Here is a 20,187-nt window from a genome sequence, read left to right on the forward strand (position 1 = left end):
ACATGATTTACATTCCCCTTAAGAGTTCACTAATACAATATTTTTCATTCAACAAAGCAACCCATAAATTTGTCGGAGAGGAAAAGGATCTCGTAAAAGTGGCCGTTTACGTCCCCAGCAATGTTCGCTTTACGATTACGCGACGGGACCTTCCATTCGAGGACCGCGACCCGAAGATGCCGTCTTCTCCGTGCACGTACAACAATAATTTATGAATGCGTAAATATTTATGTCAATGTTTATAATTACCGGCAAAAATAAAAATATTACGCAGCGGGAGTCCGCGTTCTAGGGCGTGTTCCGCGTACAGATCGTGAAGAAACCGACTCTTCATTTCGTTTTAATTGGTTAAGAGTGAACGTCTTTTAAATTGATCGAGTTAAAGTTCACGCACAAACGGCTAACGATTCGCACACGATAAATCAATGTTGGGACGACAAATGTGAATTAATATTATGATTATTACTGATTAATTTAAAAATATATATAAATTAATTTTTATATATAATTCATCATCATTAAATTTTATAATATGAGCACAAATCAATACTAAAACATAATATTATAATCTCATTAATTTAAATGTCAAATAATTTCTGATAATAATTAATATTAAATGCAATCCTTTAAAATAAATTTTATAACAGAATTTAAATTCATTGTAATATATTTATGATTATTATAATCCAATATAATACTAATATAAAATACAGGGTATTAATGAATGTAGTCTTTTCTCCAATAGCACTTTTACATTTCCTTAATTTATTAATACATATTTACGATAAACCCATTTTATAGAGAAGCAGAATTTTTTTTATAAAAAAATACCTGTTATAGTAAAACTGATTGTATCACATTTTTTGATATTCAAAATGTTTTACTGAAAATAACATTTAATTAAATGAATAATAAATATTTTACTTTGTAACTATAAACAAGAATTCTAAATTTTAATTATATATCTTCGGATATGAGAGTTTTTATAAATTATTTATTTAAGGAAAGTTATTGGACGAATAATTCAAATTATGTTGATGAATTTAATTACTTTGAAAATATTTTGAAAAACAAAACTTGGTATATTATAAATATAATATTAATTGTAATATGATAAAGTTTTTATTTAATTTATTATTGATCGTTGTTACTAATTTGTTTAAGAAAAGGGTAGTTACTATGTTTTAATATTTTAATAGTAAATTTGATTATTAGGTTTTATTTTCAACTGAAAACAACTTCTTTATTTAGAAATTTCTGATAAACTAGTAAATATCTATTTATTTTTTACATTTAATTTGACATTTTTTTATAATAAACACATATTTTTGAAGAGCAGAACTTTTTTTACGAAAAAATCTTTTATAATAAAATTGATGAAAATCGTATTTTTTGACAAACGGAATTTTTAGAAATAATAACTTATTTTAATAAAATAGATAAAGTTTATGTAGTTACGGAGAGTTTGTATTATTTTTTTATATAGAAAAGTTAATTATTAACATTTATAATTGTTAGTAAATTTGGTTATGTTTATGGAAAAACTTTTTATAGTAGAATTGAAAAGAATAACTTTTTCAAATAAAATAAATAATAAAAAAGTCTTCTTTTTAAGACCATCAGTATACACACAATATAACTAATCAGAAATTTTAAATTAGAAAATTTAAGTAATTAATATTTTTTGTTTTGTAAAATTCTATAATAATTTCAATATTGCTAAAAAATTTTGATAGTCTCCCAAGTGAATACTGTAAAAAATATAAAAAACATACAAAGTGTTAATTAAAACATAAAAATAAATAAAAAAGACTAATTTTCCACAGTTATAGAATAAATATAATTTTCCTCGTTCAATAAATCAATAAACAAAGAAATTAATTTAATCTCAAACAAAAACAATTAGGAAATTTAGCACTGAAATCAATTCACATTAAAAAAATAAAAGAAAAGCACAAATAGATAAGGGAGGGCAAATTTTTATCGGATTCTGTTTTCTCTCTTCTGCGAGTCGAATCTCTATTTATAGCGATCCAATTTGCATACAAAGTTAATTCGAAGCATCCGACCAGTTGGTGAATAAAAAAAAAATAAAACAAAATTCTTCCCTAAAATATCCAATTATAAATTGATTAAAATATATGGGCTCTAAATGTTATTAAAGAGCAGTGACTGATTAAGTATTTTCGCCCCGTATTTACATTATAAGTTAATTAATTGAACAAAAATGACGCATGCGTTCGGGTTTCTATAGAAACAAGGTCCCGTGCATTGGCGTGCGAAATGGAACGGAATAGATTATCATTTGAATACATTGTTGAATTTCGTTCAATCTGCCGACCTTTCGACCATAATGCGTGAAATAATTTACAAAATACTTATTCATACTCACATAAATATTTGTATAATTTCAATGGGAATATTTAATGAAAATATGTCGTTTTAAATGTGTATTTAAAACGTGAAAAATACTTCAACATAATTCAAACATAATATGTAAGCAAATATATTATCATAAAATATTTGTTAGAAATATTTATACACAAATAATAATTATTAATATTATAATTTCTTAATTTTACAGTTTTAATACAAAATATATTAAAATTTGTTTTAATTCCATAGATTTCATATATTGAATAAATATTTTAATCTGTAAATTGAACGATTTTATAGCTTATTTTGACAAATTGCGTATTTTTATAAAAAAGAAACTTATTATTGAACATTATGAAAATATGTTACTGATATTTGTTAATAAATTTTGTTATTTTATCTTACTATTTATATTTAGTTATTTTTATCACTTCATATCATAAAAGGTAAACATTGGGAAATGTTTTGACAAAATTTTACCTATTTTTATTGCGATTAATTTTAATTTGATCTTACATACATATACATAGTAGGTTACAGATTCAAAAAGTAATAAAGAAACATTTTTATTTAATTTTCTAGTTACTATAATTCAAATTTAAATTTTTCATTAAATAGGTTAAAATTAAATTTTCTAAATTCTTTTAAAATGTTTTTAAAATTTTAAATCAAATAAAGTTTTATTCATTAAATTTAAATTTTGTATTAGTTATTTTATATATACTTCATAAATATTTAAGTGTAGTCTATAAGTTCAGTGACAATAATTAATTAAAATATATGAATAATACTTCTATAATCCAAATACAGAATATGCATATTTGTACTTATTTGTTAGTAACATTTATTAAATAATATTAAATCATTAATTAGTTTTTATAAGTAAAAAAATTCGAATTATTTTTTATTATTTTAAATTCGTGTTTTTAAAACATAATTAATGATGGTATTTAGTTACTTTAATCACACTTTGTAATCAAAGTAAACATTGGAAATAATTTGATAACATTTTACCTATTTTTATTGCGATTAATTTTTGTTTGTTCTTACATACATACATAATATTACAAGTCTACAAAAGTACAGAGAAATATTTTTATTTAAAATTTAATTTATAATTTTTAAGTGTCTATGATTGAAATTTTAATATGCATGAATATTTTAAACTGAAGTTATTTTTTAAATGTTTTTAATTAAATTTTCTCCATTCTTTTGAAATATTTTTAATACTTTAATTTAATTAAAACTTCATTCATTAAAATTAAATTTTATGTTAATTATTTTGCTCTTCAAAGCTTTAATATTTGAACGTATAATATAAAAAAAATTCAGTGTTAGAAACATTTTAAACATTTAAAGTCGAAGAAGAAATTGTTGAATATACTTATTTTGGCTATTACAAGTATAATCAGATCAGATAAAGAAAAACTCAAAGTTTTTTTTTGAATTCAATATCTACTAAAACTGACATATGATTAAACAATGGAATAACTTATTAACTAATAAATGCTAAAAAAATTTTAAGTACTATTTCATACTTTAATCTTAACCTAAAATATTGAGCTTTCCAAAAATATATAATTTGTGATTTATTGAATTATATTTAGCTAAAATAAATGATTTTAAAACATATGGAAAATAGTATTTTTTGTAGATGATTTTATTAAAATTATCAATTAGTAACATACCTTTACCATGAATAATATATTTCTGAATAAATAAATATGTCACAAATTTCTCGTGAATATGTGTATATTTGTCGTTGAATTAAATTTATATTTAAAATTCTAATTTTAAATATAATAATAAAATATTATAAAACATAAGAACATTGATGAAATATATTGTCAGTTACAACCTCTTTGTTTCTTTTACCAGAAATATTTTATCTTTAATAATTTAATATATCACAAATGATTAATATTTAGAAAGTTTGAATTATTTATTTAAAGGTAAATTTAATATGATTTCCATTTTATAAGTTGCACGTATGCTTTTATAATTTTTAGATTTTGTATGTAACAGTTTATCAAAAAATAAACTAAAAATTATTACATTCTCCATTTTACTCATCTGGTTTGGAACAACTTCCAACAGTCATAATCAATTAATTTAGAACACCTTGTAAAGATATTTTACAAATATATAATATAGTTGTAAGAACAAATCGAGATAATTTGAAATTTGTAATTTAAAAATGGAAATATTACTTTTGAACAATAGTATTATAGTAGTATGTAGTATTTTTGTTCAACAATTTATATTAATTTCACAAAACATCGGCAGTTAAAATACAATTTCGTGTAAATGTTGATAGTTAATTTCCAAGTAATTAAAACCCTCCAATAAAACATCTATAAACAGTTATACACGTTCTCGCATACACACAAACAATTAAAATATCATTTTGTCTCTTTCTGATTGTAATACAGATTGCAGCAAGTGCTTAATTAAAATCTACACGAAAACGTATTGCGAACCGCATAAATTAATAATGTCCCTTGTCGTCGCCATTCGGAATCTGGTGCATTGTTGCGTCGCGACGCCACGATTTCGTTCATTCCGATCCAAAGTCAAAGTTGCGTTTCGACGATGGCGAATTAAAAATGTTCATGCGACCGTAATTTAACATCTCTGTACGTCCGTGTTTATTTAATGTTCAATATCACTGTTAGCGTAACTTTATATTGCCAAACAGAAACTAGCGACGGTTTTCGGGGGATGTTACAGTCCATAAAAGGGAAGGAGAGGGTCGTTGTGCGGGATAAATGGCGAGGGCGAGGCGGAGCGGGGCAAAACCTTATACTGAAATTGAAATAACAATTTATAACTGCGTAAAGTAGACGGCGGTAAAGCAGGGGCGTGCGCTTTTAACCATTTTGATTTATGTCTATTCGACGTTACAATGTCGCGCTCCTGTGTTGAATAACTATTGAATTCTTATTGTCGACTGAATCAATACATTTTTATTGGAACATGGATTTAGGAGTGAAAAACAGACAATTGTCTAGCAGGAGTAGCAGGAATTAATCAGCATTTTCGTTAAGGACAACTTGACACGAATGATTTTCTAAATAAATATATTTATAGAAATATATACTTTTTTACTTATTTGAAACTAGATAAAATATGAACAATTAAACTACCACTATTAATATTTTTATTATTACATATTCTATTAATTTTCTTCTTTTTTGGAAATTGTTCTTTACATTTCTCAAAGCTATTTATTAAAAGTTCTTATTAAGATATTTATTAATAATTAATTTGTAAATAAATCATAAAAGTGTAATTTTTGAATAAATTTTATATTTAACAGCAAACTAAAAGCTTGATTTTAAATGTTATTACCAAACAAATATCGACAATCGGTTATTAAAATTTTCCTGTAAATTATATAATATTAAATTTAAAATAATGTTTATTATTTAAATTCTTGTAAATATTTTTAATTAAAGTAAAATTAATTTTTATAATGTAGTTAATATTGTTAAACACATATTTATGTTATGTTATAGATATTTATAACAAACTTATTTATTTTTGTATATTTTATTTCCATTGTATGAAATTAACAAACTTGATATTTAGTATACAGATTTAGTAATAATTGGCAATTAATATATATATATATGTTTGGCTTTTACTGGCAAGCAAAATTAATGAGTTCATATTTACATTTAAATTTTAATTGAAATTTAAATTTTACGGTTAAATAGGTAATTATAAAAAATTGTAATAATATGTATGTAAATTAAAAATATGAATACTTAATACAATAATAAATTAAATAAATAAAATATGGTTGTTATAATTTATTTAAATTTATCAAATCACATTATTTATTATTAAATTATTATTTATTTTCTTTACAAATAATCAATTAATTATTTTTTTTATTTCAATTTTATTATTTCAAGCATATACAGTTTTGACAATTTAAAAGACATATATATATATATATATATATATATATATATATATATATATATATAAGTCGTATATTTATACGCAATAAATTGTTTGAAATGGAAAAAATGCAAAGTAGCTTTTTTTAAATAATAACTATTATTAAATTATAGTTTTTCAAATGTTTTCTTTACAATTGAATTAATAAAATGTTCAAGTTCTTTAAAATGTCTAATATCTTCTGTTGAAGAAATTATTTATATTTAATTTTTGTTGTCTCAATCTAAATAAATTTAATAAATTACAATTTTAAAAATATACTGTGAAGATAATCTTTCTTTTCTATTTCCTAAACGTAATCAATTTTTAAAATTTTAAGGAAAAAAATGTGTAATAGAATTTGTGTATTTTGAGAAATTTGATACATTTTTTTTACAATTTTTGAGTTATTAAATTTGAATAGCTTTCTAAATTTAAAGTATCTAAAATTTGCTTTTAAACAAGGCAACCATAGTTTATTTTAAGTTGGGTTTAATATAAACCGATGTTAAAATTAATAAAAAATGCGTTTATTATCTAAAAAAGTACTATTTACTTAAATATTTAGCATTTTCAATGGAAAAGGTTTATACAGATTTATTTTTGCTGTAAATCATAGTCAATTTTTGTATTAATGGTTTTAACAAATATCGATAAATTCACTTATTATTTTTTTAATTATATTTAAATAATATATATTATTATATTCTCATAAATAATTCAATAATTTGTCAGTTTGTCAGTTATTTGTTAAATTTTTAAAACGTGTTTTCAAACATTTTATTGACTGAATATTCAAATGCAAGAACCCTAACAAATTTTAAATTAAAACAGCCCCGAATCCGACAGGGGTTTTTCAAACACATTATGAGCTACCGTTCCCGATACTGGCAAAACGAATTCGTACACGGTTCAGAATGCAATTACCGCTCTCCGTGCAGGGGCATGAAAAAGAAAAAGGCCGACGTAATAATAGCTTATTTATAAACAGGTGTTTCGCGTAAGCCAGCCGGCGAAATGTTTATGTAAATTACTCGCACACATGTAATAGTCACCGGCAAACGTTTTCGTATTAAGGAAAATCCTTCGGCGTTATCTGCCCGAGGGGTGTACATCACACAAAACTATTCTGACGCTCGATCGAACGGAAATATGGATTGGGGGAGGTTCGTTAATTGTCCACCGATGACCATCAACGATGACTAAATAAAAAACGGATTGGGATTTTCCCCAATCCCTATAATTTTAGTAGTTTAAAAACTATTAAAAAGTTAATAAAATATTATTACAGTTTCCCCACAAATACTAAATGTATTTTAATAAATATTCAAAGAATAAAGTGAAGTAAACACCAGCATGATTTTTTTAATGACAACATTGATAAATAATTAATACAAAAATTAGGATTTGTTTATACCACATTTTAAATATATTTCATCAAAATATTAAATGAACGACATATTTAATAATATATTTATTTGAGATAAATATATTATTAAATTCGCAATTAATAAATTTTAAAATATTTTCATTTAATGAATCATTATTAGTTTAGAGATCATTTTTAATTTAATTTAAAACATTTATTAGCTAAATTTAATATGTATAAATATGTGATGTATTAATTATCATTTAAAAGAAATAAACTCTGATTATAATAATGTATAAATTCCAAATAATATTGCAGCAATTAGTGAAATCGTTCAAATACACGAGATCATTAATTTGGTAATTTGAAACTAAAATAAAATAATTATGCTGTATTAAATTTAAAGGGAAAATGAGAGATTTATAAAAAGGGATAAACATTAGTGTCATAATTATAATTACAAATATTAAAATCACAAATTCAATCTTAGTTAAATTTTACCTTACATGAATACAGAATGAAAACTAAACAATCAATTTGTAAGATACTTTGTTGTGTTATGATTCATGAGACGTCGAAATTGCTAATATTTCTCGGCGATAATCCGATAGTGTAACGTTTTCCGTCTTGCCGTAATCAATATTAATGCGAAGTCAATTTCAAACTCCCGAGATGCCGTAGGAGTGTACACATGTTCGATTACTTTGTAGTTCTCCCCCAATAAATAGAACGCACGAACTTCGGGTAATATGTTCCAAACTTAATTTATCCCCACAATAATGTAATTAAAATATTAACAAATTATACAACACAAATTATATTTACTAATAAATAAACAATTTTTTTAATTTTATATAAAACATCAAATTAATTTATAAAACACGCCATTTTTGTTTAAGTAAATCTCGTTTGTTACAGTAAAACCCGAAAAGACTAACTATTAACTGCGTAAAACGTTACAAAGAGACCTTAACAGATAGGGATTTTATTACGTCTTCTTTTCGACATTCCAGCGGAATTACGAAACAATCGACTTTGTTAAAGTTTTGTAAAGACCGCCAGCGAGACAACAATGGCAGTAAACACGGCATAATATTTAAAGAAAGTTTCCAGTTTGGATTGGTAATATTTAGTGCAACATAACACAAAAATTATTTGTTTTAATTGAACTTAACAAAATGAGGTAAATGAATAAAGAGTAAGAGTAAAGAGTAAAAAGTAAAGAGTAAAGAGTAAAGAGGAAAGAGTAAAGAATAAAGAGTAAAGAGTAAAGAGTAAAGAGTAAAGAGTAAAGAGTAAAGAGTAAAGAGTAAAGAGTAAAGAGTAAAAAGAGTAAAGAGTAAAGAAAGAGTAAAGAGTAAAGTGTACTAATATAGAATTTATTACTTATTTTACTGAAAAAACAACTGATACTTTTTAGATTAAATTATATAACCCAAATATTTAATGTACTCAGTTAATATTACAACAAAATAACTTCTTATAATATTATGTTTAAAACTATAAATCGCATTTCAACGAATAAATATGAATATAATTTGATTAAAATTTATATAATATATAATATAAAATCGATTCTGAAATAAATATGCATTGTTTTATTGATTAAACAGGGCGACTTTCCCATAATATCAATTTTAATTAAATTCCCGTATTCGAACAGTGCAAGAAGTTAAATACGACGGAACGGCTCGTGAATAATGTATGAGGGTCCCATTCGGAATATCACGACAATATTATTTATGGCGTCGCAAGCGAAAAGAACGTAACGGAGTAATCTGAAAGACAAATCGGAATGGCATACGCACAACTTTGTAAATTACATTTTCCGACTGCAACGAACAAAACGATACGAAAACGACACTACGAAGTGGATTTGTTTTAACTTTCCCGTTTTCCAAATGCGGACGCAATTCAAGATCCACTCACTCGATGATAATGCTGTGTTTTATTTGGTGTTTATAGTTTTATGTGCTTCGCTGGATTTGGCACTTTTGTACTCCCATGAATCATATCATTTTTGTTTTATGAAGAAATTTATAAATTGTGTATGTTCAATGGTTTAGTATAATAAATTAATAACAAATAAATTAAATCATTTAAACCAGTCTTTCTCTCTAAATCTATTGAAATTAGTTAATAAATCTAAAATATTTAATGTTATAAGTGAACAAATAAATAAGTTTGCACATAGTTTTAATATAATTTAATATGAGAATACAAGAAGGAATGTTAATAAATTTTTACATATTTAAGTAACTATTTAAATATTTATTTAAAATAATATATAAAAAAGAGGAAAATTTTGCTAAATCAAAGAACATTTTGGAAACAATAAAATATTAAGAAATATGATATAATTTATTATTTATATAATAAGATAAATATTAAGAAAAAATAGAAAACATCTGTAAAAGAAAACTAAAACATTGATAAAATTATTACATTTGATTAAACATATTTAATTTTAATATAACTCCACTAAAAATTCATGTAAATTGCTTAAATTTAGTTAAATAATTATTTTCATTTTTAATATGTTGATGTAATTTTTTTTTATGATTTTATATACAAATCACAAACATAAAAATATGTTACATATAATATAAAACTAAATAACTCCATTAATAATAATAATAATAATAATAATAATAATAATAAAAAATATGTTTATTTAATTAATTTTAACATAGGAGAATTAATAAGCTTTATTATTAAATGTATATATAATATATATGTTATATATAATATAAATGAAAATAAAATAATCAGTAAAACTTGGTTTCGTACATATTCACATTTGTCACGTAATTTTTAACACTTTGAAGTAACATTTAATTAATTTTTAACTTAATAAACTATAAAAACCCCTCAAAACATATCCATATTTTAATAATAAATAATAAAAAATTCATTTAAATTGCTTCGCAGAATCATTATTTTATTTAATAATTCAAATAATTATTTTGTAATTAATTTTTAATGGTTTTTAAGAAAACACAAAATAAAATCAATCATTATTTATTTTAATAAATGGTGGATGCGCCTTGATACAGAAGGAAATATAAATCAAATATTTAAGATGAGATTCAAGTAAACAAAAACATAATAAATAATACAAAGTCCCTGAATTAAACATAAATCAGTTTTCGGCGTCGTAAACAGTTATAAAAAGTTACTTTTGATTTCGAAGTAGGTACCATTTCCTCATTAAATGCGCCCGCATCTGTGTCACGGTCGATTAGCCGTGATCGTGTACAAAATAAAATAAAATGATAAAAAAGCACACACTACACACACACACAGAGACAAATAATGCCACAACCGACCGCTGAACCGGTCCACTACTGTCCGATGTGTTTTATATTGTCGGGTGTTCGTACCGAAAATATCCATCTGATAAAAACCGTTTCTGTCAGGGAACCAATAAATTTTCTAAATAGCGCCAGTAAATCATAATGATCGGTCACGGTGACTTTCCTTTTCCATGCCACTGCGAATTAATAGAAACGATTAATTGTGATTATTATCGGATTAAATTTTTCTCCGTTGCATGCTTTTATAATTAATTATTTAGATTAAAGGTTCCATCAATATTGGTAAACTACTGAATTTTTTAACAAGGCTATTTCATTTGTTTTTTATACTGCAATTATTTTTTTAATTGCAATTTTCTTTATGTTTATTGTTTTATTACTGCTTCTATATATATAATTTTTCCATATTACATAGTCTGATATTTATTCATTACATTTTTGACAAAATTTTAAAATAAAATAATTAAAAAAATAATAAAATATTATTAAATAAAAAGATTATTGACTAAAAAAATTGAGTGATATGTATTTATGGTAAAAATATAAAATAAAATAAATCTATAAAATATAGATATAAATTAAAAGAAAAAAAAAAATAATTTTAATATTATGGGTTATAAATAAAACTACAAAATAAATCCTAATTATCAAAATCAAAATACTGAATAATATTAAAAATATATATTAATTTAAATTAAAAATAATAAAATAGTAAATAATAATATATGAACAAATAGAAAATTAAAGAACATAATTGAGTGATTATTAAGCTTATTAAATTTGAATATAACATAATAAATGAATAAAATATAAAAATAAATATCAAAAAATAATTTTTTATGTTCAACATTAATAAATTATATAAAATAAATGACATTTACCAATATGCAATTATTATAATTATTAATTATTTTTAATATTATATATAATTATATAAGTCAATTTTATCTTTATATTCTCATATCATTTCGTTTTTGACTAAAATAAATAAATATAATAATAATAATAATAATAATAATAATATTAATATATACAATAATAAAAAATAAAATATAAATAAACAAACGAATAAAATAATTGAGGAATATATATTATACTTATTTTTGCCTTATATTTATATATAATAAAATGTTTATGATTAATATATATACAAAATAAATGACATAATCGCGTATTATTTGTATTATAAATTTATATTATAAATATTTTGTAATGTAAGTTTATAGATAATTAAATGAAATAATTTAATATATCGTATATGGTCAAGCACATAATAAAATAAAATAAAATTTATGATTAAAAAAAATGTATTATCATGTATGTAATTTTATCTTAATCATAATAAATATATAATAATATGAAAAATATATATAATAATAATCATACAAAAATAAATAAAGTAATAAATAAAACAAATATATAATACATTAATTTATGGCTGATATTTTTAATAAAATAAATAAATATATTTAATAAAAAAAAATAAATATAAATAAATTAAAAAAAAAAAATAAATTTTATCATACTTTTTATTTCATAAACTTTTAGTCTATTAACAGTTTTATAAATTCTGTAAATTTAATTTTTGACCCAAATTTAATAAAAAATAATTGGAAAATATAATTAATAATATTTATAAAATAATAAATATACTATAAATAAATAATTAATCTATTAATAATAATAAAATAAATATAAATTAAAAAAAGAATAAATTAAATGATTTTATGTTCACATTTATTAAATAATAAAAAGTAAATGCCATTTATCAATCACGCTAAATGTGATGAAACTCGTTATTATATATTTTTAGTGTTCCAGTGAAAACATTTTTAAATGAAATACTCCAGACGTACTCGGCTCGCAGTCGCGTTTGCGTGTGGAATTTGCAATAAAGCAACAATTAATTACGAGTAATGTATTAAATACGGTTGTAATTTGTAAATTGTGTCCAACGATCAAAGCACATTCGTGTGTTTTTTATCATTTTGAATACCTAATCAGCACACAAATATATTTGTATTTAGAAATATCATCAGATAATCTTTCCAATAAATATTTAAAATTCGATGTGTAAATGTAGATGTATAAGAATATTGGCAGTTGGCCCCGTGATAAAAAAAATTAATCGATTCGACATATCAACGGTTTCGATGTTTACGGAACGCACTCCGAAAATAAATAACAAAATTGATTTTATTTCAAGCTCCGAAGTACGTTCTTGATATTTATTTGGATTTTTTATAAATAAACGAGCCAGATGGCTATTCCATGTTTTAATATCATTACATTTAGAAATACGCTTTAATTTATATAAATTATGGCCTAACTACCGGCGACCAGTGAACCGAGCGTACAGATGGGAGTAGTAGATTAAAAATTCAGCTCAGCTCGAAATTACACACACGACCGGATTATAAGCATCGCTTAATTTTAAATATGTTTTGTTGATAACTCACAGGCACATTCTCTATAAATATGTGGATGTGTACGTTTTATTTCCGCCCGTTTTATTGTAAACTTTAAACCAGATTTAGATACAAAATATGAAACATAAACTAATTATAATTGTCACGTATTTAATTAAAAAAATGGACTTGTTGTTTTAAAACTTAATATTAAAGTAAGTTTAAAAATGTGTAATTTATATTGATATATTTATTTAATATTAATAAGTTTTAAGACAAATTTTTGTAAACATAAATGTTTGTTCTTTTGCATTTTTTGAGATTATTTTCTTACTGTCCAATATTTTATCATTTGAATTATACATTTTTATTAAAAGTAATTTAAAAAAAAAATATTTTAAAATTAATAATTTCCGATTCGACAATTTTAGGTTTTTATGTTTTAAAACTTTAATACGTTTTATTATAAATTTTTATAAATTTCCTTTTATTTTAAATTATCTTCTCTCTAATAATGTTCTCATATTGTCTTTCTTGAATTATTAATAATTACTATAAATTAAAAAAGTTAATTTTATATATTTATTTTTAACTGTTACTAATTCATTGCTAATAAATTCTAAAGCAATATTAATTAATCAACGATATTTTTTTAACACTTTTATATCTATATCTATATATATATATATATATATATATATATATATATATATATATATATATATATATATATATATATATATTTAATTTATAACTATTTGATATTAATTTAATTATAGATTTCAATTATAAATTTAAAATCAATATTAATTTTATTATAATTTTTTATAAACAAGTTATTTTTCTTCAATTTATCACAATATTTCATTTTCTCATTCACAAGTTTAGACTTATTTTCATTTTTATTTTATTAATTTATTTATAAATTTTTATTCAATATTAATTAATCAGTAATATTTACTTAAATTGTTTAATTTTTTAAATTATCTTATATGGACTTTTTTATATTTATTTAATATTTAAAATTACTTTTTTAATTTTTTATAAATTCAATGTTAATAATAAATTGTAATTCAACATTAATTAATCATACTATTAATTTTCTTTCCAATAAAATTTTTTGTTAATTAAAAAAAGTAAATATTTATTTTTACTTTTTATCTATTGAGTGTTAATTTAAATTAAATCCGCGATAAATAAATAAAATAATAGAAGTTTTAATTTTTTAAAATATTTTTTTATTTACTTAATCTTCATATTTTATTACAATTTAAGAAAAAACATTTTCCCATAAGATTTCATGACTTGAATTTTTTTAGAAATTTTTTTATAACTTCTACATTTTCATATTTAATCAACTATTAATTTTGTTATATTAAATTATTCACTTGAGCAGGTCTAATGATATTTTTCAAAATTATATAACATTTTTCATTATTTATGTTTTAGCCACTAGTTTTTTTAACAATTCAATTTATTTAAATGAAATTTTTTGTATTAGAAGTGATAAATGTATTAGAATATAATTTTATATTTATATACTTCTACATTTATATTTCATTTTCTTTTTGTATTTCCGTGTTTCGCTCTTTTGAAACAAGCCACTTCATTTTCATTAGAGTTCCGAGCGACCCGCATTAAATAAAGATTTTGCACATCACCGACTCCCATATTAAATCGTCGTGTATTCATAGACGCAGTGAAAAGTAATTTGCCGTAAGGACATATGCAATATCGTCTGGAAAAACACATCAACGAACTGATACATGCGACGCCGAGCCAGAACCCCGGTGGAATGAGGGAGCCGAAAGAACAATACATTATTCGGAGCAAAACTAAAACTGAAACTCCCGGAAGCCATTAAATATGCATGAGAGACAAAACAAACCGTGTTACCGAAGTTCTTAAATTTAATGAAAAATGGGGATGAAAATATGTAAAGTGTAACGCAAATGAGATTCCGCGTGATAAATTACGTTAACGGCGGGCAAATTTCGGCGGTAAGCTATTCCAGAAATTATTTCCTAGTTTTGTTTTTAAAAATGAATTAATTCGATTGTCATTTGTTTCCGACATAATTTCCAATTTGTTGGTGGAGGTTGAAAAAATGCGAACACGCGAATCGATGAGCTGATTAAATTGTGGATATTGATATTTTGTTCGGTTAATTAAGCGAATATAATTTTAACAGAAAACAACAATTTCCCATTTGAGTTTTTATAATTCATTTGCAAACTCGTTTTAATTAAACGGAATTACACATCGACGTGCAAAGTGAACGAATAATAAATAAATTATGAATCAATTGATTGTCTAAGCATCAAATCGTTTATTAAGGCCGTTTATTGAGCAATGCGGTAATAATAAAGTGTCGATATTTATGAATGCCGAATAGTACCCTAATGCAACCCTGTTCGACGACCCGCCTATAAAATATTCTCGAGTACCCACTTCTGAACTCGGCAAACTAGTTTGAAAGATAATGTTTCGCGAGTCTCTTTTCCTTTTATTCGTTAAAGAATATTATTTGAAAAGTTTTATGTTAAACGTTCAAGCAGAAAATATTTCATCCTATTATTTCGAAATTGAATTTATAATGAACGGCAATCCGAAGAAATTGTTCAGTTAGATATTGCGGAGGTTTTTATAACTGGCCATTAGTCGCGACATTACTAAATGCAAATGTACTGCAAGTTATATTATTATATTACTTCATACCGAGACCGAACATGAAATTTAAACAAATGTACGTTTGTACGGTTTAAATGTTCTGTAAACCATATAAAACTGAATTCAACTCGAACAGTTATTGTTTCATGTTATATCTTTATAGCATTCTAAACAAATTGATATAACAACGACACGAAATTATATCATATTTTATACATACACACAAACCGCCAAATCCAAATGATCCCTTAATTACCTGAAACAACAAAAGTTTTAATTAGTAACACGAATAAATTTTATTAATTGGGAAAAATTATTTGTTCAGCTAATTTTATCAATATAACTTTGCTTGAATAAAGTGCTTTACGTAATGTGGCTGTCGAATGTATTTGGTGTTTTAACTTGAATTAATTTTGCATGCAGCATTCAAACTCGAAATGAATGGACTATTTAAAGGTTTGCACGTTCTCATTAAATTATATTCCGCTCGACTTTATCAATTTGTGCTTTAATTAAAACATGCCGAAACTAAGTTTTTATCTATAAAATTACATTTGTAAGTATGAATACATTTAAAATATTTAATTTTTGTGTGTAATAATTTTATTTTTATACTTTAATTAAAATATTACAATTATTCATTAAGTAATTAAAAATTTTACAAAAAATGTTCAAATTTTTAAATAAATCATTAAATAGGAAGTTTAGGTTACCTGACAATTGTTTGTCCCAAAATAATTAATTAGGAAATTATAATTCTTTGAAATACACGTTTCCAAATTATTGAATTTTATTTTTATATTGACTTTTACATGTATGTGGTTTAAATTTAAAAATCTAATTAAATTATTACACAAGAAAAAAAAACAAGATTGAATTCAAATTTTTCATTTTATCTCATTATGTTATTTAATATTTTTAAGGTTATTTTTCTTGCTTTCCCATGTTTTAGTCATGAAATTATAATTATTAGTTAAAAAAGTTCACTTAAATATTTAATTTATTATAAAATTTATGTTTTTAATTAATATATTCGAAATTAATTATTATTAACTTTAGATTTTTGTCTTCTTTTAAATATATTAATATTAAATAATATATTAATTTTATATTATTTAACCAGCATTTTTTTTATTTCATTATTACTTTTAAAGTTAATAATAGGTTTTATTATACATTTTTTAAACATAAATAAAGATATAAAGATATTTTTTTATTAATATATTGTTTTTTATATTTCAATTGTTTTATTTTAAATAAAATATAAGGATTATATATTTATTATTTAAGAGAGAATTAAACGAGGATACATCATGTTTATTTGAAACAAGTAAATAAATTTTAATTCTTTAATAATAATAAAATACATTTAACACACTTTTCTATAAATTTTTATTTATTTTACAAAAATATTGTTTATAATTGAATATTTTTATATTTTATTTGAATTATATAAATTTTTAAAAGATAGGAGAACTAAAAACATTCAAAATATAATACAATTATTATTTATGAATTATTTTGTTACGAATTATTTGCAACTTCATAACAAAATAAAATATTTGAAATAAAACAACATTTTTGTGATCATTAAAATTAATTATAATTTGCTAGAAGCAACGCCAAATTTTGTAACAAACAGTAAACTGAACGAATTTTCATCAATGTACTGGACAAACTTCGCAGAACGCAGAAAATTTATTATATTTATTTTTCGCAATGGTCTGAAAATGTGCAATTTGCATAGTTGTTTCAGTCAGTCGTAAACTGCTTAGTTGCCTTTGCAATCGTTTTAATTTGTGTCCGGTTTGTCAATATAATTCTAATTAATGAGAATATGCAACAAAATATTTAATCTAGTGCATCTGATAATAATTAATTAATAAACAAAACAGATTTATCGTCATAAAACGAATTAATAAAATACTTTCTAACAACAAAATTAAATCATATAACTTGTATCAATTAGTGAACGCTGAAAACAAATTAATTCATGTATCAAGCTCGTTCGCAGGACGTAATATAATTTAATAAACACCGGCAATTTTTCCCTGGCAGCAAATTAAAAACAATTCAGCGTAATTAATTAATATAATCAATTAAGATTAAAATGCCCGAGTTTCTCCGGCCATTAATTCGTTTCGATCGTGAACCCCAGACACCATCATACAGAACCATTTTTCCTCGCTAATTAATTCAGTTCACCTCGAATTCATACATAAATATGTACGAGACACTAGACAATGTCGTCTTATTGTTAGTAGATGTTTTGTAACAAAGTACAAACAGATGTACAGAGTCGAAACTAATTTGGAAAAGCTGAAATCTCCGGGATTCAAATGAATGCAGTTCGTAAGTGCCTGCCACCATTTCGACTCGACTCGATTTTCACGCTTATCTTAATCCGATCTCGGAAACAATTGTTTTGACAAATATTCATTAAATTCCTTATCGTGCAGTTAAATTTGCACGATTAACGTTCACGTAGTCGTACAAAGAACAACGAAAATATTAGGGCAGATGTGTCCTTTCATGCATTATTTATTCCGTCAGTGTTGTTACAAAAGTGACAAGAAACATAAGAGGCATTTGAAATATCGGTAATTATTCCGATAATTAAATACCGTTTTTATAAACAATTATGTAGTTTTCTACTCTATTAAAATGATTTGTTTAACCAGTAGGGGTGAAATAATTATTTAAAAAACTCATATTTAACAAATAATATAAATAAATTGACTATTCCTAATATAATATTTTAAGCAAAATATTTAAAAACCCATATAAATTAACTACAAATACAAACATTATATTTAAAATATATATAACATCAACATTTATGACAGTATACAAGAGTCGAATGGGTGTTTTGTCACAGTTTAACCGTAGGGTATGCTACAATATTTCAATAGAAAATAAAAAAATCATATATCGAATGGTGTGATATTTTTATGGTTATTCCATTTGTTTTAAGAGAGTTATTAACATTTAAAATGGGAAAATAATAAAAGAAAATATCAAACACCTTGGATATTTTGGAATATTGTTAATTGCTCTTGATAGGACACTTTTTTGTTAATATGTTTTAATATGTTAGTAATACAGATCGGCTGAAACAAGAAGAGATGATTAGAGTTTACGGAACAATAAGTTAATAGTCTTCTGTATTTAAAAAAAAACTGACCAAGTGATAGCTAGGAAAAAATTTGAGTTCAAAAAGCTTAAAAGAAAATCAATAACTGAATATTTAGAATGTCATAAAACAATCCAATCTTATAGTCAACTGAAATTAAAGCCAACCTGTAGGAAATGGGACCTGAAATTAGATCAAGGTCTGTAAGAATCCAGTGCATGGGATTTATTTGAGTTCAATTTTGACCTGCTTAGGGATACATTCTGCATACCATAAAACAATAAGGTCAAGTTATTTTTATTGATGAATCTAAACGAATGAATTTCAATATTAAAACTACCTCAAATATAAATCCAAAATTGTGACGGATAGGTTAAAAGACCAAAGCATCGATGTTTTGTCTTATAAATGATCAAATCTATGCCACGGTGATGGGTCAAAATAATAAAACAAAAAGGATATCATAAAAAGTTTTTATAATTCTGTATAAAATAACAATAGTAAATTATATGTATTTTAACAGTTCACAATAAATAAAAAAGTTATGAAAGTTAAAATATTTATGTATACTACCATATTGATAAACTATGATTAAAACTTTCTATATTTATTATAAAACTTTGTATTTTTATTTATACTTAAAAAATTTAAACATCTTAAACACATTCCACATTTAGACACAAACCGTAGTTTGATTACAATGTAAACATTTGTAACCGATATCACATTTAAACACGTTTCATTAATTGAATAGTTTTCGAGCAATAAATAATCGAAAACGGTAAATTGTAAACCGTTGATATGTTCTTTACCACATCAACATTCTAAAAGTAGAGGAAACGTAATTAGGACGACGATAGTAGTGATACATAATTGTCCGTCTGATAATTTTAAATGATTCCGAATAAAAAAATTAATTAAAATTCCGCCGTAAAACTGTAAATGATAAATCGTATTATTAAAGTA

General features: G+C 23.0%; 1 protein-coding gene across 3 annotated transcripts in view; it reads right to left on the bottom strand.

The window, feature by feature from the left end:
* The window catches only part of LOC109608673 (uncharacterized), a 134,845-nt gene that overhangs the window by 11,651 nt on the left and 103,007 nt on the right, over positions 1-20,187 (bottom strand). Inside the window, exon 3 of one of the 3 annotated variants that reach the window (XM_049965597.1) lies at positions 16,309-16,344. The exons of the other annotated variants lie outside the window; for them this stretch is intronic. Within the exon in view, the coding sequence (XP_049821554.1) occupies positions 16,309-16,344 (36 nt within the window). The remainder of the gene's footprint in view (positions 1-16,308; positions 16,345-20,187) is intronic. 3 annotated transcript variants of the gene reach the window in all.

The sequence above is a fragment of the Aethina tumida genome, chromosome 3, assembly GCF_024364675.1.
Source record: "Aethina tumida isolate Nest 87 chromosome 3, icAetTumi1.1, whole genome shotgun sequence".
NCBI lineage: Eukaryota > Metazoa > Arthropoda > Insecta > Coleoptera > Nitidulidae > Aethina > Aethina tumida.